Below are 27,303 nucleotides of genomic sequence, written 5' to 3' on the forward strand. Positions count from 1 at the left end.
CCACAGGACAAACATGTAGAGCAGTTTGTCCGTTTAGGGCTACTGTAGAAACATGGTGGCACAAAATGGCGTCTTCCATGTAAGGGGACCCACAGTGTAGGTAGATAAAAATGACGCAAATTGGGTGACGCGTTTGCATACGTAGCATAAGGTTATAAAACAATACAATTCATTATGCAAGATCTTTATTCACCACTCAACTGCCTTTAATTTATGTTTTTTGCTAGTTAGTTAATTTTTTGAAAAATCAGGGAATTCATAGTGAAAGTGAAGTGAAGGTGTCATAATAATCAATGCATGGTACCCCATACTTGAAATGTTACCTCTGTATTTAACCCTTCTAGTGAGTAGTACATTGTAAATACACATACACAGCAGGGGGCAGCTATCAATGCAGTGCCCGGCAGCAATGGGGGACAGGAGCCTTGCACTTTAATTGCAACCTACCAACCATGAAAACCTTGAACTGGTAACTTTCAGGTTACAAGCTTCTCTCTAACCCATATGACTTTCCCATACCTAGTAAACCCAAAGTTAACTCAATTTGTTGACCCAAGAAGGTTTAATTGAATGAAATTTAATTTAGTGTGACATGCCTACCAATCTGATCTCTTGTTGTGTGTCTGGATTAGATAACTTCCCCAACCGCTTTTATCTTTGTACATTTAACATTGTAATCATGCCTCTGGCTGGTCATAAACTGCCCATAAAAACATATCATCACGTGTTTATAGGTCTGATTGTGCCAGACTTCTCCACTTATTCTCACACAGAGACTATTTTCAGGATCTCAGAGGGCCTGTCACCAGCTGGCCATAAATAAAGAGGCTAAAGTAAATATTTTATATAGAATCAAAAAGTGTAGTCCATCTTTTAGACAGTTTCTTAAGATACCTTGATGTATAACTTATCAAAACAAGTGCCATTTATTGAAAAACAAAATAGCATGCATTGTGTGCATGCAAAATGTTTGCAGTAAGTACAGTAATTGTAAGTTATAAAACATTAGATGCAGCACAGTCTTGATACACAGTACTGCTGGGTTACTTTGCTAGGGCATTTGTGTAAACTTTATGACTAACATTGATAGCAGCTGTTAAAAATACATTTCTCTGAAAATAGTTTTTACTGGATTTGTATCCATATTACATTTGCCTTGAAATAAATTGAATGACATACGTTTTAGGAATATCTGAATTTGGGCTCCTACTTTAAACGTAGTTTATTTATATAACAAGCAAAATAAACGACACAAAGATTACATAGGAAACCAAAACATTTGTTATTTTCTACGAGGTATTTATTCAAGAGTTCACTTTAGCAACTAGTTAGATCATCAAAAAACTGAAACCGGAAGTGAAGTTCGGACAAGACGCGTATCGCGTCACCGCACGTGCGTCTGATGAAACCGTCTATAGCAGCCTCTTGACTAATGCTTTTGTTATTTATACGGAGGCCGATCACAGCAAGTGCGTTTATGGCAGTCAGGCAATAGGTCACGGTTCGCTGCATAGCAAATTTCAATTCTGGTGAACTCTGACCTGCGAATTTGAATCACGTAGAGTGCTGTGACCAGTACAAAACCGGTATGTCACTGTGTGACCTTTCTCTCTACTGAAAAGTACAAATGGACGAAGCCAAAGATCATATAGATGAGCTGCTCCCCGCACACTCTCTGCAGCAATGTCCAACAAACACTTGCATGCTCAAAGTCTAGTGTGACTGCAGCTTTAGCCCTCCTTAGTGCTCTTTAATCACAAAACTGTTACATTTACGTTCTATCTATAGGTGTAAATCCCGCGGGGACAGGTCCCCCATCTGAGAGTTATCCAGTGGCGGTTCGTGTCTGCTCTTCCCAGGGGCGCAAATTCTAAATATGTGTTCAGAGTGTCATGTGTGTTGCTTGTATTTTAAAAAATATGTGTATGTTGCGTCATGTGAACCATGTGCTTTGTCAAAATAAGTGCCTGCTGCACATGCGTCAAAACCGTTTATGATTAAAGAGACGCTCACGTTCACAAAATACACGCAAGACACTCCCGTAACAGTTAACTCTGATTGCACATGGGATTATGCGAGTATCTGGCAAACGTGAGCATCTCTTTAGATGCGTCTGCAGCAGGCACTTATTGTGACAAGACACGTGATGCACACAGGTTCACTCAACGTGCAGAACACATATTTTGAAATTACGAACCACACACATGACAGGCTACATACATGTTGTGACGAACTTCGCATTGTGCACCCATGCAAAAAGAAGTCATTGGCCACCACTGGAGTTATCCCCCAAAAATATTTTTAAAAACCACATTATAAATAATATAAATATATATATTTAGTTTATACTACTAAGTCTGCTAATATTAGATGAAGTGATTATTTTCTCTTTAAAACAGATTATGCTGAGTCATTATTGAATTAATCATGACAAAAAATGAAGTTCAAATTTCATTGGGTGCTTAACTTCAAAACATTGCAATAAAACAAATGGTTTTGAAGTATAATAGGATTTTCTCTGTGTATACATATCCTTACAATTACAATTTTGGCTGTATTATTTGTGTCCCCTTTAATGTTATGTTTATTGTAGGGGTGTGCAGCGGAGTCAGTATTTGTATCTGTATTTGTATCTGTAACAATCTCAAAAATATTTGTATCTGTATTTGTATTCGGATGGAACCGAAAGTGGGCGGGTCTTAAACCGGAAGTTTGTCATATTACATGAAAATGGCATTTTAAATTAATTTTTGCTTTTATTATAATAATAACTTAAATAACTGTAAATATTTATAAAAAATAATATTACAAAATTGTAATCAAAAAGACAAATAACTTGATTCTCATTAATAATAGGCATGGAAAACAAATTTCTCATTTTCATACTTGTGCCTATGTGCGTTGAACTTGAGAGCACCTTGACTGTACATCACCTTTAAGTGTTTATTGTGTCTTTCAGCACAGTTACATATGTGACCCATTCTGTCTAAAGGCCGTTTCACATGGTACGCGGCAACCGCGAGTGTTTAGTTCTTTTTCAATGGGAGACGTGGGCGGTTTTGCCGCTTACCGCGTACCGTGTGAAACGGCCATTAATGAGTGGGAGGTTTTCAGAAAAAAAAGTAGCCTACATTTATCCCTCGTCTAGCGATTCAAAAACTCTAGTAATTAAACATCTAAAATGATCGTTATTTGTACGTTTTCTGAGAGTGAAATGATTAGCCTAATATACTAAGATGCGTGTCATGTCTGACATCTTGGTTTCGGTTTAAAAACATGCAGGAATTTGAAAATAAAATGCAGGACTTGCCTGATGTTTAAAGAGTTATTAAGAGAGATAAATTTGGGACTGATTTATGTTAAAAAGTTATTAAGATCGACAAGACTCGCGCTGACTGACAGATCCGAAAGCAACGTACAGACACGCAATTACGTGCACTGACAGAATATTTCAAAAACATCGGTTTTGACAAGAATTTACGAAAGCATAATAAGCATTACAATAATCTTGCTGAGCTCATTATGTCCATACAGCGTTTGCGTGAACAGAACGATTGTTTAAAAAAACTTTCTCATTAATCTTCATCTAAATTAATAAATAATCAGATATTCGTTTAACATTTCAAATAATAGTATGCTCAATTATTTAAAAATCAGTTTTGACTTAGTTCAAAACAAGCAAAATGATTTAAAACAATAAGGTAATTAGAAAGATTTAATTCCAATGTTTTAGTTGTTATTTACTTACTTTATGTTTATGTTAATTGCAGTTCGTGTCATAGTAATCTTCAGTTTAAATTTTGCTTTTAAAATGTTACATTTTCATATTTTTATCTATTTATTTACTTATTTATTTTATATTCACCTAGATTGACAATGAAGCTTGCTTTATCTTGAAGTAATTAAAAGATCATATGTGACCGAAGTCACACGGAGACACAGAGTTATTAACGAATATTTTATTATCAGAGTGCAGCATTTTATCAAGGTTTTTTGGTTTTGTGTAAATTAAAATCTAAAAGGGTAATTTTTTACAGCTAAGAAGTTTGATATTAGCAGCGTTTTTAAACTAATTCCAAAACAGCTAGCGTTTCTAAATAAGGGATGCGCAGAAAATGTCATTCATGTCATTTTATAGATTGCACTCATTCACTTCACACACATTATTCGTGCTTTAAGGGGTTTATAATTTAGCGCTGTTCCAGTAAACACTTTATTATGTCTGGCCGAATATTTTTTCTGTTATTCGGATGAATTCGTTATTCGTTTTGAAGCCGTTATCTGTGCCCTTCCGAATAACGTATTCCGCTTCGGGCACATCCCTAGTTTATTGTGCCCCCAACTCTTTCATTCAACTCAAGTCATTTTTATAATTTACCTGAGTATGGTTATGTCAAAGATTCAAAACAATGTGATATCAATAACGTCTCTTATCTCATAATTAGTTTACAAAACTTTGTAAATCGAAACTTTGTTGTATTAAATCATCTGTGTATGAGCCATTTATATTCACCTTTAGTTGGTTAATTTAGTTATTGCTTATTTTGGCCACTAGGGGGAGTATTGCACTGGGTGTAGCACTACAGGTGTGGTAATTAGTGACAAAGGTGTGGATGGTGGCGAACACACGGTTCTTACCGCAGCCGTGAGTCTGCCACAATTATTTATTTATCAGCACCACAGCACTTTATCAATCAACACTGGGCAAATAACTATTTTATGATAACTCTTTTGATATATTTATAATAAACGGGAACACCACCCAAAGAGAGTTAAAGAGTCTGGACTTCTTTCTGCTACGCGTTGAGAACACCATGCCATCCATGCTGAGGCTTAGAGCATAATAGCTGTGTTTTACTTATAATAGCTGTGTTTTATTTATAATAGCTGTGTTTTATTTACGATACAATAAGTGACTTATTCCAGTTTATTCCACGGGGCTGTTAAATGCTTCATTCTCATTGGTTGAGAAATGTTCTACGGGTGTGCATTACACTGAAAAAAATGATTAATTCAATTTACTCAATTTTTTAAGGTAAGTGGTCGCAATCAATTTATTTAAGCTCCATTTAAAAAAAAATTGAAAAACAAACTATTAAAATGTGTTTAAATGTAGCTTAAATAAATTGATTGCGACCACTTACCTTAAAAAAATGGTAAATTAAATGAATGATTTTTGTTCAGTCTACTTCTCAGTCATTGCACACCCATGAAGTAGTTCCAGCAGGTCTGTCGAATGCATTAAAGTTTCTTATCACTATGCCAAGTTTAATAATGGATTTATTTACTTTCAAGTTAAGTCAAGTTATTATTTGTTGTTCCTACAACTTGGATAGGCGACAAGACTTTTGTAAGGGTGTGTATGAATATTGAATATTGAGCCATTTTGATCTTGATTGATGATTTTGAACACTTTACATTAAAAGCAACATACGCAGGTGTAGTGTCTCTCTCTATTCTTCCCTCTCGCTCGCTATAAAATGACATCTTTGAACTAGTAACAGAGGCGTAAGATGAGATGCGTAAGAAAATAGTCATTCTCACAATGACATTTTTAAGGACAATACCTGTCAAATGTTTTGAAATAAAATATCTGAACAATGTCTTATGGTGCGGAAATCATGGTATAAGCGATCATGGCCACAATACCACCTCAGGTGTGCATTATTTTCGATTATAAAGCGGTTAGTTCAAATCCTTGATTCTGATTGGTCAATAGAAGTGCTTTATTCACAATAAAACACGGCTAAGACCGCTTCAGCCAACGGTTCTATTTATCACTGCGCCCTTAGCAACACCCTTAGCAACCACATGTATCACTCAGAGTCGTATAATAATAGAGTTACGACACTCACATAGACGTCCGTTGTAAGAATGGAATGCGGAAGTAACAGCGTTTCATGTAGTGACCGGTAGTGACGCATAGTTCCAAACGCAGCACTGAAGCCCATTCATTTCAATGGCACCTGCTGGTAAATCGATGAAATTACCGTTTCTCTTTACATTTTCGGACATTTCATTAATATAGTCAACAGTGATATTTTATGAACTCTGCTGTAGGTAATGATTTTCGTTAATAATAACTAGTAAATTTTTTATATTTTAATGAGTTGTGTATAATGTGTGAATAATATAGATTTAATGGTTTAATATTTTATTACTGGTGGCCATCTACTTTATACTTATCTTTTTTATATATTACGAGTAACACTAGGGGGCAACAGCGACAAGCTAAATGCCTTATAAGAAAGTCACACTGTTTACAATGCTGCTATGTGTTTCATTGTGTTTGGTAAGTAATACGAGTGATGTATCCTCGAAAATCATGTATGATTATATTAACATTTAATGTGTGTACTATAAATACAATTAAATATTAATTTAGTGTGTTTATGTTATGCTTCACTGTTACAAATAACCGCGTTGGCGATCTTTTTTGTGATTTTAATATAGTAAAAGTGTAGGAATTATGTTTTTAGCAGATTGATAGCCATTTATATAGCCATATTTTGCTACAAAAATAAAAGATAAACTGTGTTGCTGTAGTTGGTATAGATAACCACAGTTATCTTTGGGCCACAATTAACTGTTTATCTTTATTAACTGTTTTACTATATTTCAGTGTTTCCGCTATATACATTCAACCGTGGCGGCCCGCCACTCCTAAAACATCCCCGCCACGCCTGCGGTTGTGGATAGAAGGGATACAGCAAACGAAATCTCGTTGGATGAGCACTGTTTTATCCTAATCCTTTAACCAAACCCAACTCTAAACACAAAATTTCACACGATTGTAGGATGTATTTGTATCCAATTTAGCCAGAACCGCTGTTTTCATCCTAATAATCCTACCTCCAAATCTAATCCTTAACTTTTCGGCATTTGCTGTATACCTTCTAGACAAAACCCACAGCGTCAGCTCGCAAAAAAGCAACCGAAATGTCCGCTCTGCGAGACTGGCTGTCTAGAAATAAATTCCTTTCTGGATTTGCGTTGTTCACTCATTTATAAATAAATCTCCTAAAATATCATAATTTCCTCCATGGGTTTAGTTTCATGCACAAATAGATTTAAATCAACAGAGGATTATTAAGCTACGTTTCTGTTTTGAGAAATAATAATAAAATAAATAAGCCTATACGAAATTTGTTGCACTTAAATAATTATTAAATTGACAAAACGAATAAAAAAGTATTTGAGTTTCTGTTCTTTTTTTGTGACGCGCTCTAAAACCAAACCAGCCGAAAGCACGTCATGTTTTTAATGATTATAAATAAGCACAAGGTTTTCTCCTTATTGTGAGTTTACACAAATAAAAATACATCATTTGAAGTTTCGAATGTTGTTTTACTTTTATCTTTATGACTATAAATTTAGGGTAATTTAAGCTGCATGGTCATCACGCATATGATGTTCACCGGCGCATATCTACACCAACACAGCGCAGGGCTGCGAGAAAAGACATTATTAAACTTTTGATTTAACATATTACGAGTTTTTCGGACATTCATTTGGAATCACTGTACTCATATTATAAACTTATCGGGCCATTAGTTATTCAGTATAGGCTATAAGCGCAGCGCACTGCTGAGCGCTCAGCTGTCAGTCAATCGTCTGTGCTTTAGAACGACACTCACAAAGTTTCACATTAAATGATAAGATATTTGTCCAAAAACAAAAGGCTAAATACTGAATACTACTTATATGCGACTGCAAGACATTAATAGTGGAATCTGTTTGTAAGGAAACTTACATTATTCCCGTGGAAGAGAAGAACGTTGGTAATAGAAACTTGAGGCAGACGGTGAGACTGTTTTATCTGTTTTCAGACGAAACAGCAGTGTCGGGGTACCCGCGGGTGAACCGCATAATATTTGATCTAACGGGTGTAATAGGCTATTTGCGTGTCATTTGTGTTGTAGATGCAGGTCGGGACTCAATAGACAAGAGTAAAATGCGGGTCTAACATCCAAGACCAAAATTCGACTCGTTTTTAAATGTCCCGTGCTTATTTGTGTTTAAGATCTGTCTGAAGACCGGTAAAGGTTTATATTTAACTGCGCGATTTGCGGTGTGACCGGCTCGGGGTCACAGTCTTTATGTCAAATGGTACGGGTGTGAAATAAAATTGCTGCTGATGTCGGATAACTGGTCGGTTGTTCTGTCAATCACAGCGGTGCGGATTATCAAACAGGACTGCATGACTTTGTAACAGCTCTGTACGCTAAACATGAGGACGAACTTGCAATGCACACTACATTAAAACTACAATGAAATATCCGAACTACGTACGTAGCTGTGTAACGTTTTTTTAAGAAAATACAGTTTAGATCAAACATAGAAAAGCAATATGCTATAAATATAAGGAAAAGTAAATGACAGCGTGAAAATTATAAAAAAAATACATGTTAGTTTACTGTAGCCTATATTCTACATTAATTTTTTTTTACATTTATAATCCTCATGGGCGCCCCCTGCCGCCACAGCTGAAAAAAATCCTAGAGGAAACACTGATATTTACATCACTCCCTAGTAAAAAACGTTATAAACATAGTAAGTATAGTGATCAATTCACATTACAAGCTAATATTTATCTAAAATAGCTGAAAACCTATGCAAACAGATTGACAGCCCTGCTTGGTTTGGAACTGCAGAACGTTACATGAATCACGTGACCGCACGGCGGCGAGATCAAAGCGTTTCGTAACTCTGTTATTATACGACTCTGGTATCACTTTGAGAACGGTTTGTTGTTTTTATTTGAGCTTTGATGCATATTACACATTGGAACTTTGTTGTTAACAGTCAGGGACTACTTTTTTCTAGTGGAAGGAAGGAATGCATTTATTGATTTAACTTAATGAAAGTTGCACTAATAATTATTTTTTATTTAATATTGTGTGGTTACCATTTTATAAAAGCAATAAGGTACTCCCGTCGTGCCTAACAACACCCTTCAGCCGTTACTTATTCACGATACAGCACAGCCTCTTGTACCTTATTGCTTACATAATTCAATGGCTCGTCATCAGTTATTCCTTACGTACAGCACATTCTCTTGTATCTTATTGCAATGTTTTTAAAAAAATGCTAATTTTAAAGAAAAAAGTACCAATACAACTTATAATAGACTTTATTTTACAGATATTTTAGTATCTACTAATAAACACTCTTGCATGTTTTTGTATGTCCAGTTGTGCATTGAGACGTACATATCAAGTTGTCATCAGCGCAGTATCAACACAGCGGTAAGGGCCACTCTCAGTCAGATACTCGGAGACCTCGCCCTACAACTGCGTCACAGACAGGAAAATTCAGTAAGTTATCAATACTAAACACAATTGTGCATGGTATTAATACCTTTAATTTATTGCTGTCTGGTTTAACAGATTAGCTACACTATGTTTACATGCAGACAAAAAATCTGTTTGTAATCTGATTGATGACTCACTCAGACTGAAAAGCCTTCATGTAAATCCCATTATCGATCCTACTTTAGTTGATCTGAATAAAATTTTAACAGTTTTATTACACCGTTCTGGTACTCGTGGCTATGCACTTGCACAGACGTTTTGTTCGGATTATATATAATGTACACGTAAACAAATATTTACATCAGATTGCAGCCATTACAGCACATATAAACTCTACATCCAATATAGTATATCTTTGTTTAGTTTTTTTTAATTAACTTAATACTTTTCACTCCACATTTCCAGATTTCACTCACCAATTTTGTAATGGTGAATAAATGTTTTTTTTTTTTTATAATATTGATTTACTCTAGACTGAGTAGAACAGTGTGGAAATGTGAAAAAAATCTAGTTTTTTCGTACTGTATAGCCACAGTTAGATTTCGATAATATTTTACTTGGCCTTTTCCTGTTTTTTAGATCAGTTTCCTGTATTTCCTCTGTGTACAACAATTTAAGACATCTCAAACTATATTCTCAAACTGTCTTTCTTCTGTCATTGTAATGAGTCTTGATGTTTGCAGGTTGGTGATGGAGAGGAACGTTCCATGCCTGTGCTCCAGCGCAGAGGTACGTTACATTGATTTGATAATGGGGGACCTGAATTGACCTCATTGACCATGACTGGTATAGCCACCATTGATCAGCTTATTGCTTTGAGAAATAGCAACAAGGGAAATATGCAAGGCAAAACTGTTAGGTGGTTACATTTTGTATAGAGCAAATCATTTTTTCTAGGTTATTGTACAGTATTTACGGTGTCAAACAATTGCACATTAATGTGCCGTAACTGGTGTGGGTTTAGCCGTAGACGACAAAAGGAATTTATTAAACAAAACAGGGTAAAACAGGAAAACAAAACCCACGAGGGGGCAAAACAGGACAAGGAAAACACGACACTAAACTGACACTAAACTTAACAAAACCAACAATAAACTTTTCAAAACCTTAAACAGACTAAGGCTGTGTCACACGGTACCATAATATGGTTGTCAAACCCGTATTTGAGACCTTAAGACGGTTCCGTTCACACGCAGTTCGGTTATTTACGGGTTTGACAACCGCATTCTATAACCGACCTCACACCCGTAAATTTTCGGGTTTCACAACCGTATAAGAAAAGCTGTGGCGTGTGAACGTAATCGCACTGGACAACCAGTTTTCTGTCACGTCATCCAGTGCTTTTTCTGCAAGATATGACTGCAAACTACACAGTAGGATTGCTCCATAAGGTTAATGAGATATATATTACCTTCATAGACGCCACAGAGCATATTACATTAAATCGTGTGTATCCCAGTAAGTGAGAGCAAAATAATAAAACCTTAAAAGTGGACGATATAATGTTCGGTGCAAAATAAATGGGATAGTTCACCCAAAAATAAAACTTTGCTCTTTATTTACTCACCTTTTTCTTCAGTACAGCAATTAAGAAGATATTTTGCAGAAAACCCATATGTGATTCATGGAAGTCAACCGCCACTTTGAGAGCTCAAAAAGCAGATATATCCAATACAAAAGTGATCCCCATGACTCTTGGTGACATATTGGCTGCTTGTGAAGCACATCGATCGGTTTTTGCAGGATATCGAACGTTATTCACAACATTATTAGCGTTAATGCACATCCTTGGAAACACATAAAATGCGCTTCACGTTCCCGCTCCAGGTGGCGCTAAGAGGCTGGTTTTGCTGCGGTTGGTTAACCATACTCTCAGTGCCATCTACAGATCGGGAGCGTAAGCGCACTATCTATATGACTGCGTTAATAATGCTGTAAATAAAGTTCACTTTCTTGCAAAAACGGATCGATTTGCTTCACAAGACGTCAATATATCACCAGTCATTGGGATTGCTTTTGTACTGGATATATCTGCTTTGGTCAAACGTGCAGTTGCTTCATTCATTTTGCAGATTAAAACTTTAAATATGGAACCACCCTTGTTTATTTTTCTCTGCACAATGGTTAGCATTACACACGCCAGCTGTTTTTGTTAATTACATAATTAAAGTTTTGTCCATTGTATAATACTTTCATTTTTATATTTACGTCCGTCACTATGGTTACAGGCACCACGTGCGAATAGCATACTGGTTTGAGGTCGGTTGCTCGTTCATACAGACAGTTTTCTATTTGTGTCGCAATGTGCTATGCGAACAGGACACTTCCAGACTCACACCTGTAAGCAAATACAGTTGTTACTCCCGAAATTTTGTCGTGTGAACGCACCCTTAGACTAAGATTTCACTAAATACTCACAGGCGAGCAAACAGGAAATGCGACAAGACGAACATGCACAGAACAGCAAACACATAAATAGGGAAAAATAATGAGGGGCACAGCTGAAATCAATGATGAGTAAGTGAGGGGGTAAAAAGTGACACGACAAAGGAAACACGTGGCTGGGTAAAAAACATTTGAAGCTACGTGTTCCCACACAAAACATGGTACTGTCTGAACCCTGCCACAAAGACTATAATACAAGACATGATTCTGACAGTATCCTGACACTCTCACTAATATTTAAAAAAATGTTCACTTTAAGTAACAATGCTTTATAATCTTTGATAACCAAGACAACACTTATGTGACTCACACAGTGCTATTACAGTTGTTAATACAACTATGAAATCCTTTCATAGTCTCAGTGGTTCACAAACTTTCTCCGCGTGCGGCCCCCCTTATGTTCCTTTTTCCGCATTCCTTCGCGCCCCCCCCAAAGAAAATTTATGACAAAAAACTGTTCTAAAATTTAATATTTTAATTAAACAAAACATATAAAATTATACAAAGTTGTGCTGTTGGTTAGTAGCCTTATTGTTTTTTTTTAAGTTTAATTACACAGAATTCATGATAAATTAATGTATTTTTTAAAATGTCATAAAACTGGGGCCCCCCCTGGCACAATCTCGCAGCCGCCAGTTTGAGAACCACTGGGATAGATTGTCTCACTTTAGTTCACCCTTTGTGGTCTTCAAACACTGAATCTTTTGTAAGCGAGAGCTCTGCCTTCAAAGGATGTAAACTTTCAAAGATGTGTTAGCAACTATTCCTGCCCACAATAAACTATCAACCAGAACATCACATGTATAATAATTAACACTTTGTTATACCCTGGGCAACAATATTCAAGGGCCCCATCATCATGACTCCAGGATCACCATAATATGGTCATATACAGAATATATTACTGTAATATAAAGTAAATATACTCAATACTTCAAATTCTAACTGTCATCGGGTGTATTTTGATTTACAAATATTTAAATGCTGATACAAATGCACTACTATGTCCCCTATCAAAGACATTCACTTACATATGATGCTATGAAAACAAAACACATCAAGATCTGTATAATCTCCGAAGTGTACTCATAAACACATAAACTGAATGTGTTATCAACATGTCAGTTTAGTATAAGAAAAAAAAAAGACTTTTAACAGCCAACAGGTTTACAGCTGGGGAAACTGGACTGATTTTTAGACTGGTTTAGTGTTAATCAACATCTAACTCAAGGCCAAAAGTTACTCAACTGTTAATTAAAATTAAATAAACTGTTTACAAGTATTATTACAAGACCATCATGTAGCCTAACATTAGACACCCAAACCAATGGAAATGATCATTTGCAAGACTGAACTGAACTGAACATCAACGCAGACATGAATTTCCTCACAGAAGTTTAAGATCCTATACATCTTGAACGTAGATATATAAATGAACACAGAGAAGGGAAGTTTAACACTGTGAAGCACAAGCAAACATGCTGAAGAGGAACTGAAGGCAGCTAAAAACCATCAGGGCATAAACACTGGCTTATTTTATTGCATTTTGGATCCTTACCTCCAGATAAAGTATTAAACTGGACTGATGATTTAAATGTTGTTTACTCACATGTGCGTTGTTAACTCTCCGGATTTTATGTTACAGCACTCATCCACTCGTTCAATTCTCCACATGGACTGTTTGTTTACAGTGTCGCGTGAGCAGCTACACTGCAGGTTCCACTTCATTTGGCGCTAAGCAGACCTCTTGGTGATGTCAAAGTACCGCGAGAGCGATTCAAAGCAGATTTCTCCTTGTGATAACTGGAATCGCTCTCGCGGTACTTTGCTGTCACTCGCCAGTGGATTCTTGTGGCGCCACAGCAGTCTGCTCCCCAGTCAATTTCGCGCCGCTAAAGTAATTTGATTTGATACGCCGATAGGATCGCACAGATACCTGCGTATAACGTAGACTACACCACTGTTTATACTTTACATTTTCTGCGTTTCTGATGTCCTTTTCCTTTTTTAATTTCAGCTTCGCGCTCCCACTTAGCTTCTCCATGTCTCATTTTTTTTCTGTTGTAGCATCGCCTTGCGTCACGTAACGCTCTGCGAACCTTTGACCCACCTCATGGGGACTGACCAATGAGGAGAGGGTCTTAACTTGAGGCCCTCTCTTCATTGGTCAGTCCACATGAGCTGACAATCAACCGAGTCTCAACGCACGTTCAAAGTCATAGGCAGCGCAGCGTTTCTCTTTGCAGCGCAAAAGCCCGTGTTGACAGTTTTAATATGAAGCGGCCAGCGGGAGATTACCAGATACAGTATTTTGCTTGTGCCCTTGCTGCCCTGGACCCTCTAGAGGTCTTGGGCCCCTGGGCAATTGCCCAGTTGCCCGTATGGTTAATCCGGCCCTGATAATAATAATAAAACGGTGAGACTGACTTTTTGCACATTACATACTTAACTAATATTTTGAGTGTTTATTTAAAAGTGATCAGATGCACAATACATTTTAGCATAGTTGAATCTGTGAAACATATATTTGTTCTGTACTCCACAGCTTGGGGAAGGAAAGTTGCATTTTGAGGATGCTTTTATTTAGGGATGGCCTTACAAGCATAAGCCTCTGAAAAGGGATGCAGCTTATACAGTGGGGGAAATAATTATTTGATCCCCTGCTGATTCTGCTGAATTTGCAAACTTAAAAAAAAGTTGATAATTTTTTAAGTAAGTTTATTTTAACTGATGGAGACATAATATCACTTAAAGGTTCTCTAAGCGAATTCACGCGTTTTAGACAATAAAACATTTTTTGTTACATACCAGATGTTTTGTTACACATCTCCTCACTATGTGCTTGCTACCTGACCGCTGATCAAACTGTAAAAAAACACGATCTCTGTAGACAGCCCAGGCTCTACAAACTTCAATATACACACAGTGGCCAAACCTGCACCACGAAACAAAACAAAGTTTTACAGACAATAAACGCCAAGAAGGATTTGGGGGTGGGGGTTGGTCGCGTTCACGAAAGGGAGGGGGAGAGGGGAGGAGTTAGCTACGCTCTGTTTGTTTGAAAACAGTTCAAATATCAACAACAAGTGACGTCGAACATATTCGCTTAGAGAGCCTTTAAAACATCCAGAATAAACCAGTATACAAATGTTAAAAAAGGATTTGCGTTTCAGTAAGTGAAATAAGTATTTGATTCCCTTACAACCAGCAGGATTAATGTGCACATGTGAAACATATTTTCCTGTCAATTTAAGAAGGTACTTCTATTTTCAGCTCGCTGTGTGTGTATAAAAGACATCTGTCCAAAAAATCTGTATCTTACTTTTCAACCTCTCCATCAACTTGGGCAAGACCAAAGAGATTTCAAAAGACATCAGGGAGAAGATTGTAGACCTTCACAAGGCTAAATAGGCTACAAAACCATTAGCAAGAAGCTGGGTAAGAAGGAGGCAACTGTTGGTGCAATTATTTGTAAATGGAAGAAGCCCTCGGTCTGAAGATCTCTCTTCATGGGGTAAAGATGATTATAAGAAAAGTGAAGGATCAGCCCAGAACTACACAAAAGGAGGTGGTTAATGATCTCAAGGCAGTTGGGAGCACAGTTACCAAGCAAGTCATTGCTAACATACTAACTGGACTGAAATCCTGCTCAAGAAGAGACATGTATTTCAAACACACCTTATAAGCCATGAACTCATAATTATGATTCTCTATAGACCTTTTGCGAGTCGACGTCACAGTTACGTCACGCGCGCATGTGGTGGCAGAAAAACAGTGGAAATGAATGAGACACGAGTGAAACGAACAATATAACTCACTAGAAAATGTTTTGTTGTGCTGTTGAGTGTCAGAATAGGAATGCCAAAATAGATGACCTTCATTTTTATAGTATATCGTCGTCGAAGACACCATTTGAAGATAAACGTAGGTGTTTATGATTGCAATAAAAGCCCTTAACCGGACAGACTGGAGTGATGAAATCATCTGAAAATCTTTTAATTATTTGAATAGAAAATAATTAGAGAAGATATCCGGTGTTCTGTCGATGTCTGATCCCTCTATGTGTTTCTTATAGCGTTTTCATCACGTTACGTTTATAATTTATTTAGAAAGATTAAAGATTTTAATTAGTTCATAATATCAATAATATTACCATTTATTAAAGTTTTCGTATTTTTTTTTTCATTTTCTATTACTTCTTTTTACCATATATCTTAGCCTATGTCTTCTTCCTTTTTGTTCTAAATTATGATGTTTACTAATAAATATATAAACATAGCACACACACACACACACACACACACAAACACACGATGTAAAGTGTTAATAATATATAAACAGGCCTATACAAATTAATTTGTATGTAAACATAATAGTTTTAGATCAAACACGTAGGATAAAAATATAAGGAAGAAATTGAAAACAGGAAATGATTAAATGTTTAATAAATGATATTATACAGAATACATGATAGTATTGCTCTTATAAGTACTTCAGAGATTCATACTGTAAAAATAATTGATTTACCAATAAAGAACAATACATATACATTACATACATGCAAGCATATCAGTGGCCAAGCCATTAAAACTTTTAATTTATTTAAAAAATAAACGTAACTTGGTGAAAACGTTATAAGAAACATTACACTTAAGAGAAATATAGGGGAAACAGACTTCTACAGAACACCGGATCCTTAAAAATCACAGTTTAATGCTAAAACACTTCACACAGCTATTGAGAAGCATTCACTTTCTGCCACCAGTTGGGCTCCGCCCACAAAAAACGTCATCTCTGTTTGCAAACACGCAAAAGGTCTATTGCACATATCTTCACATTTTTTTCAAAACATCTTTAAATGACGTAAGGGTACTCGAGTACAATCACAATAGGTAGTGTGAGTGCAGATGAGTGGGGACAATTGTACTCTGGTACAGTTCGGTACGGTTAAGTATGATGTAAGCCAGAGTCATGTTTTGCTTGGAAATCAAATACTTATTTTACTCACTGAAATGCAAATCCTTTTAAAAAATCTGTATCCTGGGAATTTTTAGATTTTCTGTCTCTGTCAGTTAAAGCAACACTATGTAGTTTTCATGTAAAATGACTTACAGCTCCCCCATGTGGTTGAAAGCGCAACAGTGCCTGGTATCAGACACTCTTCTGCAGGCAGGGGGAGGGGCGGGGCTGTGTTTCCTACCCTCCACCGCCACTTTCAGAGTGTGCTTGTAGCAGCTAGGAGGCTGCACCGGTTGCAGCAACAGTACAATTTGTCCAGTTAAAAGTTGTTCAATCACTGAAATAATTTTAGAGACATTATTTAAAGGTAAAAATACTACATAGTGTTGCTTTAAAATAAGCCTACTATGAAAAATATGCATACATTTGTCTTTGTTTCAAGTGGACAAACTTAGAAAATCAGCAGGGATCAAATAATTATTTTCCACACTGTAAGTGTTTTTTCCTGAAAATAATACCACTACCATCATGGCATTTTGCTGGCAACATCTGATGTTCAAGAACTGAAGTGTGTGATGGATAAAAGTTGTTTTCTATGCACCATTCTCAGATCTTTTTTTCTGAACGACTTATCGATGCTATTTACATGCAGTACATTGAGGTTTTACTGATTGTGTCTAACATTATATAATCAGTTATGCATATGGTTATGTTTGTTAGCAGATATCTCTCCAACTACTGATGCACTGTATGAAGATGTTGTTATGGTGCTCACTGTATTCTGCGACAAACTGGAGTCCGTCTCAAAGTAAGTATTACATCCACTACATGCCATTAACTCTTATTAGTGCTGTTTGCTAAAGCAAGCGTAACTGTTATTTATCATACTTTAGGTTAGGGCTGTGAGAAAAAGGGCTGTCAAATGAACGCGTTAACTTAAATAAATTTTAACACCACTCATTTTATTAACATTCGATTAATGCAACATGCTATTTCTGTTCGACCCTTGGTCTACTCTAACCCATAGGTCTGGATAAATTGAGACTCAGCCATGCGTTTAATAGACAAAGTTCTTTAAAAAAAAAAAAAACATCTTTACTATCTTGTCTGTTGTTTATGCTCTATGTTGACTATGGTTTCACTAATAATAAACCTACATTTCCATAAAGCATCTATGTCCACATATGTCCACACCCATGTTGATTATAAGTATTAAAAACTTGAAAGTGTTAAATTAAGGTAAATATAGAACAGATAAAAATGTGTGATTAATTTGAGATTAATCGCAAGTTAACTCATGACAATCATGCGATTAATCTAGATTAAATATTTTAATCGATTGAGAGCCATAAATTATACAATAATAATGATTAACACAAACTAATGTGGTTTTGAATTATAACACAAGTTGTCGAATTAACTTTTAAGTATTTTTCAAGAACCGTATTTTTTTTTTTTTTTTGGCTGACCGTATGTGTTTTATTGTTCTTTAGTGAAAACCAGTTGCTACAGCTGTTGTACCTGGAGTGTATTTTGTCCATGCTTAGCAGCTGTCCTCCCACAATGCATCTGCATCGTCATTTCACTGACCTTATCTGGTGAGACACATCAGCAAAGTCTTTACACAATATGCTTTCAGATGGTACTCTCAAGAACACTGTAATATAAATGAGCCCTGTTACTACCATAATCACAATTTGTGTTACTTTAGTCTTGTTGCACAGTTCTAAGGTTCTAAGAGGAACCAATTGTATGTCATCAAAATTTGTTATCCACACACAGGAAACAGTTGTGTCCAATCCTGGTGGTGATTATGGGAAACCCTGCAAGTGATAAAACCATCACTTCTGCCCATGGTGGGCCATCCCAGGACTCAGACATGGTGTCAGGGCCGGCAGTTTTGGACCAGGGGCGTGGATCTGGGTGTTCCTCAAGTGCCCCTGCCATGATTGGGCCAGTGGTTCGCACAATCTGCTATGTTGCAGCAGAGTTAGTTCGTCTGGTAGCCTGTGTCGAATCCATGAAGCCTGTTTTGCAGTCTTTGTACCATCGTATACTTCTCTATCCACCCCCACAGCACCGAGTGGAGGCCATCAAGATTATGAAGGAGGTAAGGCTTTTTATACTTACAGAGTGTACTAGTTTTTTTTTTTTGAATTTCATCAACAAGTATAAAACACATTTTTGTTCAATGCCACATGAACATGAGGTATTATTCACACATTGTTCACAAGTTATCAGAAAACAAAAAAGAAAAAGAAAAGAAAAAAATTACATTTTTTTTTAAATATTATATGTTTTCTGAGCTTTTTTGTTCTTAACTTTTTCCAAAGGGGTACTGTATAATTTGAAATCATTTATAAAATGTGACAGGTTTGGTTTACAAAGGGCCCATTTTGTTTTGTGTATATAATACTTTCCTAATACAATAAATAGCTGTATAATATATTGTTCATTACTTTCCAAATGATCGCTCTCAAAATGAAAAAACTAGGGCTGTCAAAAGATTAATCGTGATTAATCGCATCCAAAATAAAAGTTTGTGTTTACATAACATATGTGTGTGTACTGTGTATAATTATTATTTATATATAAAAACACACCCAATCATGTATATATTTAAGAAAAAATTGTTATATTTATATATAAAATATTTATATTTATATATAATATAAATTATAGAAATGTATATACAGTATTTAAATGCAAATATTTCTTAAATATATACATGAATGTGTGTGTATTTATATATACATAATATTTATACACAGTACACACACATATGCTATGTAAACACAAACTTTTATGTTGGATGCGATTAATCGCGATTAATCTTTTGACAGCCCTAGAAAAAACACATCAAACACATCAATTTCTACCACACGACCCAATTTTCTACTAATATATTTTCCACATCTTTCCAGAAAAGTCTTGAGTAGATACAATGATAAAACAGATGCAAAATTGTTTCTTTTCCTGACCACAAATCACTAGCCGCACCAAAAATCACTCAAATAAAACATGGCCATTTATGCTTTTTATTATGTAAGATCCATGTAGCCTTAATAAATAGGACTGTAACACCAGAAACTTCTAGGTTACCTCATACATTTCTAATACAGGTAAATAGTCATTATTTAAATTAGAACAACTAATCAAATGTGAAATATGATGTAATCAAATAGTCAAATAGCACAAATAAATACAGAATAAAAACAGAACAAACATACAAATGAAATAAAATTTAGATTGATCTAACAGTACTAACAGTACTTAAATCAAACTTTTTGGTTTTGGCAAAAAATATTTTGAGTTTGATTAATTATATTTTTACACAAGCAACGCACACATCTTTGCTACAAATATACATTTGAAGTTTGTTTCTAGTACTTACCATTCTTGGACAGTTACACCAAACGTGACAGAAGTGCAAACGTTACAACTATAGGTGGGGTTAATTGTAACAGACTTAGTTGTAACTAAGTTTGTAGTTAAATATTTCAACACTATTTTATTGAAAAACTTCAAAAGAGTAGTGTTGTGCTAATATGTAACGTTAGTTATGCGGTTTTTTGTTGTTGTATATAGTAAGAGTGTTAAGAGCTCTGTACGTGGCTTACTATAGCTGTAGTTTTGTGATTATATTACCAAGATGTTTGTTTATAACACATTAAAACTTAAGGGATGTACCAAAGCTATATTTATTTTCTAACTGGGGGAATTATATGCATTCATGTGATCCCCCCTCTGGTATTTCAGACGCCCTTTCATCAGCGCTCGACTGGCACCGGTTTTGCGTTAGCGGTTTTCATATCATAAGTGCTGAGGGGTTTGTTGTAACACAGCATTACAATTATCCCCACTGGGTCAAAATATGTTCAAGCCCACCAAAAAAGTTGCTAAGAGCTGCATACATATTTCAAAATGATGCTATGTTTTAGTCAACAAGACATTGATTTATAAGAGATAGAATTGGATTTGGTATCTTACACACCCAACTTAGAAACCGAAAAAACATATGATGAAAAAATTTACTTACATGCCACCAAAACACTCATCAATCATCAATAACTCTCTGGAAAAACATTATACACTTCCAATAATTTGCAGGATATCGTCTTTTGGCAGCGTGCAAAAAATACCAGAAAAACAAAATGCTCAACCTTGTGCAACAATGTAAACAGTCTGTGTTACAACTGACCCCGCGCACCCCTACCTAAAAGGACCTAAACCATTTTTTTCAGAAAATTTTATTGAAAGTGTAAAATATATTTTTTTCGTTCGCATGGACTTGTACTGCAGCCAGCCACCACCAGGGAGCGATCAAAGAGCCAGTGGCTTCACTTTTCAAGACGTATGAGGCAGACCCAGCTTAAGCAGTTGACAGAACTTAGGCATAGCTCACACTGGCTCCGAGCCTTCGGGCTGTCCTTATGGTCCAGCCCTGTAATAGAATATAACTTAGCTGCAACCTTTGGATATGTTGTAAGCCCTACATCGTGCTTTGCTATATCTAGCTTTGTAAAATATTGTAACACCTGTTAGGGCTGGGCAGTATGGCACTTTGTACAGTTAGTGTGAAATAAAATGTCAACTTTAACCGTTTCCTGCCTGCCTGCCTGTTCCCAGATTTGTAATAAAAGTTTGTTTCCAGTCTGTCTCCACACACACGTAGCCTGACAATTGGCATCACATGGAAAATTGATTAATAAGATATTTATTTACTTGGATTAGCAAAAGTTAATTTTGTACACATGTTGTTTTTCTACCCACACTTTAAGATTGTTGGAAGTCCCCAGCGCTTGTATGACCTCGCTGGTCCATGCATTAATGAGCCTGACACAAGGAAGAGGTCCTTTTCAAAAAGGAAGTCACATCTCGATCTTCTTAAATTGTAAGTGTCCTATTTCTTGCTAGAACTTTTCTTGTGGTACTTTCATACTTGATTCATTTTCCTGGGCCCGTATGTATAAAACTTCTCAGAAATGCTCTTAAGAATTAAGAGACTTAAGCTATGACTTAAGTGTCAAAAAAATCTTAGTAAGGAGTAGGACCAGTTTGAGAGTAGAAGACGTTTATAAAGAGGCTGAAAGCAACTCTCAGTAAAGTGTAAGACTCATTCTTAAGTGCTGACTTTAAGGACAAGTTCGGTATTTTAGACTTAAAGCCCTGTTTTCAGATTGTTTATGGTGAAATAGAATGGTTTTGACTGAAATTTGCCCTGAGAATTTTCGCGTGTTTGTGTTTCAGCTCAGACCTCTACAATGGGTTTAATGGTGCACTGGAACAATCCTTCCTTAAATGCATTAAACTTTCGTTTACAAAGACGTGAAACTCACCGAGTGGTCAGGGGTGTTCACTGGTATGCTCACACAAAAATCGCTCCAAAAGACGCATTCCAACAGGTTTTATCGTAGTTTTTACCAACTCCATTGACTTGTATTAGATGTCCTGTGAGGTACGGTATTACTCCGCGCCGGGAACTTTGTTTCTATTCTTGCAATTGGCAAAGGCGGATTAGCGCCTCCACCTGGGCTGGAGTGTCTATTATTCAAGCTCTAAGCAGAAGAATGTACGGGTGTGAGGCGTTTGGAAAAATAGGTCCAAAAGTTAACAACGAATGCTAAAACAGCTGTTGGAAAGCATCTTTTGCAGCGATTTTTGTGTGAGCATATCAGTGAACACCCCTGACCACTCGGTGAGTTTCACGTCTTTGTAAACGAAAGTTTAATGCATTTTAGGAAGGATTGTTCCAGTGCACCATTAAACCCATTGTAGAGGTGTGAGATGAAACACAAACACGCGATAATTCTCAGGGCAGCCGCAAATGTCGAAATTTCAGTCAAAACCATTCTATTTCACCATAAACAATCTGAAAACAGGGCTTTAAGTCTAAAATACCGAACTTGTCCTTTAAGTGCCGCAAACTTAACCGCCCTTAACCTCTGAATCAGCCAATAGAAAGCCGGCAATGGTATACAGTCACAGCAGCATGTGACACCACACCATACATTTATGAATCATGAAGACTTTACAATTAAATTAGTATTTAAATATTTAAATTTAAATTGGCTTCACAAAATGTTTAACAATATTACAAATAAGTACATGCATTTATTTTACACGATTTTGCACCACCATTTTAATTAAGTTTCAACATGTTAATGAAATAGACAAACGTAATGCTATTAAAAAAATTAAGATGATGAATCACATCGTTCTGATTTCACTCACATGCTGTTTATAAAGAAAAGACTAAAGTTTGCAAACAATTAGATAAATGCAAATGAGCTGATGAAATACTAACATGGCGGTAAATGGAGATGCCATGGTTGGATAGTGCAGATTAAGGGGTGGTATTATTATAATAAGATCCCCTTTCTATGTCACATAGGGAGAGAAATCTGAATTACCTATTTTTTCACATGCTTGCAGAGAATGGTTTCCCAAAACTAAGTTACTGGGTTGATCTTTTTCAGCATTTTCTAGGTTTATAAAGGAGCTGGGGTCTCAATTAAAGCATTTAACCCTCTGGGGTCCGACCATTTTGGGACACTGTCAGAGGTTCTGACATGCTCTTACATTTGGTCTTTTTTCAGTTGCTTTAAAACATAATAATGGCAAGTGTCTCATAACACTGTGTTTATGCATGGTTTAAAAAAAAGCCAAATTCACTGATATAAGTCCACAAAACCCATACTTGACATGTTTTAACAAGACTTTCCTAAACAGAATCTAGTAGTCTAGAGTTTTTTCTTTTAAACGATGTTAAAATCATCCTGCCTACTCATTCACATAAAACAATATATTGATTTAGAAATTGTAAGACACTTTTTGTTTAGAGGGGCCGTATGTGAGAAGGATTGATTGACAGCTAGCAAACAAAGGCTTGCATAATGAGCTGCATAATGAGGCAGGAGGGAACTTCAGTAAAGAATGTGAGGACAAATGTCTACATGTTTGTTTGAGGTTTATTAAGAAGTTAACAATATAATCAAAATAGAAATGAAGGTCAGTAGGACATTTTCAGTTTATTTGGAAACAAACCCTATTCAAAAACTTAACTTGTATAAGAAACTGATAAACAACAGAGCTGTGAACTTCATGTGGCTCATGTTACCATATAACTTTATGTCCAAAAAGTGTGAATATGTTTTTCCACTTCATAGTTTTGTACTGATGAGAGGGATGCAGACCTGTAAGAGAGTTATAAACAGCTGTTAGCATAAATTGTCCACAGAAATACCTTTACATACATAACTGATGGGTAAATGATAGCACTACATTCAGATAAACTATCATGTACATAAACTAAATTAGTATCTCAGATAAACATCTGCAATGATTAGTTATATAAAAAGCTGTTTTCGGATGCCCATCCCCTTATCGTCTAGCTTCTGTTTTAAACGCGTTTCTGTAAGCGAGTATGAACTTTAAAAACACATCGCATATGGCGTCCATGTGCGCGAGCTCGCGTCTCCGTGTAAACAACGCGGCGCTCATAATAAAACGGTGACGCGTGTAAAGCGCAATGTATGGAATGCGTTGCATGTAAACAATATTATATAACAGCAGATCCCGCAGTGCAGCATTACTCAAAGTTGCCATGAAGGATACGAAAGTGAATAACTGTGTCTAACACTGTACAGAATGTAACAATGAAATCCGCCATTACATGATTACGGATCCTTGTTTGTAAACAATGCGAAAGTTTTTCAATCCGAAGCGTGCAGTCTGCTGAGGTTGCTTATGTAGGCTGAACTGCACAAGCCATAACATATTACATGATAGCAAATATAAATGAAGACAAATGACTTACAGTTTCTTCAGGAATATATCCTCCTCCATTGCGTCTTCCATTGTTCTTCTTCTTAGGTAACGTTAAAGATAAACACTTCTCTTCCTCAATGTCCAGACTTAAATGAAGATATTCCTCACGTGTGTGTATAAAGTTTATAATCCAAACATGCGGTAAAGTCTTTAAATCTGATCAAACTTTACGCTTTGTTTATTATTGTTGGAACAGCTTGTCTCTTCATTACCATGTCAACAGCATGTACCGCCTGTGGGCGTGACCGGATTAAAGATAATGAAGTCAGCCAGGAAAAACAGTACTCTCTTTACTTTAATGCAGATTATATAAACAGTCAATATTTGTTTTTGATTATAATTAGCCTGTTTAAAAGTAGACATTTCAGGCTTTCTTTGGATATGTGTATCATGTTTGTGTGACAAGTATTCGCAGAGTTTCAATTGATTTTTGTAACAAGATTTGAGAGACAACAGACGGAGACAGAAATGTCTGAATGCGCAACCTGTTTATTTTCTTTATTTGGCAAAAACACAAAGATCTATTGTTATTGTGAATGTACACTAATTAAAGAGGACCCTTCACAGTTTCAAATGATGTCAAACACATAGGTATATGATTATTAATGATGGAGTATTTTAAGTTGATTCTGCTATGATAGGGAGAAAACACGTCAAAACGGGTCGATGCGTTTTTGGACCCCTGGGGGTTAAACATGGTAAAAGACAGATTTCCATAATATGTACCCTTTAAATGAGAAGTTTGACTGGTAATTTAGTTTATTTTCATATTTCTCCTTTAAAATGAGCATTGATATTTGGGCTCCAATTGAGCTCTAGGATTGATATTTATAATCAAATGTAATGTTACATTTTGCTTTTCTCATCAGATTACTTTATGGAAAAATAATTTACTGCTGGATTTTTCCTGTTCTCATAGGGTAATGGATGGTATAACAGAAGCATGCATGAAGGGTGGGATTGAGGCCTGCTACTCGTCTGTCTCCTGTGCATGTGCCCTTTTGCATACTTTAGATGAGCTCAGTCAGGGGCGTGGCCTGCAGCAGGACCAAGCTTGCATGCTGCTGCGCCGACTGGATGAGCTGAAGGAGGGTACAGAGTCTACACGCGAGTCTGTAGAACTCAACGAAGCTGACTTCCGCTGGCAGAGGCGCGTACTCTCGTCTGAGAACGCCGCTTGGGAGATCGGCATCATAGAACGGAGCCCTGACATCAGCATCAGCGTCACTACCGACACAGGTCAGACTACATTGGAAGGTGACGTGGGTCAGATGACTGTGGAAGGGGAGCTGGGTCAGACGACGCCAGAGGACTGTGGGGAGGGACCACGCCTTTCATTGCCCTCTTCTAGTGGAGTCTTAGCAGGAACAGTCCCTGACATGCCAGAATGCGTAAAAGACAGCGCAACAGACCCGGGAGCCCCTTCCAGTATGGCGCCTCCTGATGTAGTTCAGCGCACCCATGGCCTGGTCTTCCCTGACATCACCAACTTCCTGTCTGTGGAGTCTCGAACACGTTCTCACGGCTCCCGCTACAGCGAGAGCAACTTCAGTGCAGACGAGCAGGAGCTGTCCCGAACGGAGTTTGATTCGTGTGACCAGTACTCGATGGCAGCAGAGAAGGACTCGGGACGTTCTGACGTATCCGACATGGGCTCTGATAACTGCTCTCTTGTTGACGAGGAGCAGACCCCACGGGACTGTCCGGGGCACCGTACGCTACGGACAGCTAGTCTGTCCTTAAAACTGCTGAAGAACCAGGAAGCTGACCAGCAGAGTGCCCGAATTTTTGTCCAGTCTCTGTCTGCACTTCTGCCACGCCTGTTAGGACTGCACAGCACCACAGATGTCGATGTCTCGCTGCAGAACTTCTCCTCTACCTTTTGCTCAGGGCTACAAGCAGGTAAATTTCAACACACTTTGTATCCCAGAGATCTGCTGATGGTTGTCTGGGGAGAAATTTTCTGAGAAGGAATTGTGAGTGTTAAATCATTGTTTATTTGCACACATGCTCTGTAAGGGCCAATTCCAAAAATTGTAGAGCTGGGAGGTCAATGACCATTCGGTTTAATGTCAACAAAAATGGGCTATTTCCAAACGTTAGTGAGCATTCCTATGACCTACTCCCATTCAAGGCCCAGAGCCCTTGAAGTGAGTTCTTTGAATGTGTATGTGTTTAAAACTCCCTGGTAAAGTGACTGATAGACTGAATCAGTGGCATTTGTGTGCACGAAATTCAAAACAAATATTGCAAATAAAGTTGCTTTCATTTGCTTTAAGAAAATAAATCAAACTTGTACATAAACTTAAATGACATACAGATGATGTATTATTTTTGTTTGCATACATCAGATTATTGGTAAAATGATGTTGCATTGTCATCTGTAGGTGGGGTTCATTCTCCGGGATTTGAAGGTCGTGAAAGCCTGAGTTGTCAGGCTCTTATGAACGCAGATGGACTGTACCTGGTGTCCTATTACGCTCTGTTACTCAACCTCAAACTGTGCTGCTGTGCACACTACCAGAGGAAACCCACACCTGCGTTGGTCACTTTGGTATGACATGTTCCTGATATTTAAGGGCCAGGTCTTATTTCGGGACTGATGTTTGGATTAAATGTTTGGACACAGCTGAATTTGAAATAAAAATTTTTACTTATATTCATAAATAACTTTATTTTAAGTCTTAAATGCTTAATAGACACATGTTTTGTAGTTATGCCTACATTTGAAATTTTTCGATTTCCTTCAATTTAT

The 27,303-nt window shown here is 36.8% G+C and overlaps 1 protein-coding gene across 2 annotated transcripts in view; it reads left to right on the plus strand.

Moving 5' to 3' along the window:
- Positions 1 to 27,303, plus strand: part of arfgef3 (ARFGEF family member 3) — a 159,728-nt gene that overhangs the window by 31,020 nt on the left and 101,405 nt on the right. The window contains exons 6-13 of one of the 2 annotated variants that reach the window (XM_065249244.2): positions 9,195 to 9,317; positions 9,998 to 10,043; positions 17,439 to 17,526; positions 18,212 to 18,316; positions 18,501 to 18,828; positions 21,500 to 21,612; positions 25,468 to 26,450; positions 26,936 to 27,102. In XM_065249244.2, the coding sequence (XP_065105316.1) occupies positions 9,195 to 9,317; positions 9,998 to 10,043; positions 17,439 to 17,526; positions 18,212 to 18,316; positions 18,501 to 18,828; positions 21,500 to 21,612; positions 25,468 to 26,450; positions 26,936 to 27,102 (1,953 nt within the window). The remainder of the gene's footprint in view (positions 1 to 9,194; positions 9,318 to 9,997; positions 10,044 to 17,438; positions 17,527 to 18,211; positions 18,317 to 18,500; positions 18,829 to 21,499; positions 21,613 to 25,467; positions 26,451 to 26,935; positions 27,103 to 27,303) is intronic. The other variant, XM_065249251.2, reaches the window with a different exon arrangement.

This window comes from Paramisgurnus dabryanus, chromosome 20, assembly GCF_030506205.2.
Source record: "Paramisgurnus dabryanus chromosome 20, PD_genome_1.1, whole genome shotgun sequence".
In the NCBI taxonomy this organism is placed as follows: domain Eukaryota; kingdom Metazoa; phylum Chordata; class Actinopteri; order Cypriniformes; family Cobitidae; genus Paramisgurnus; species Paramisgurnus dabryanus.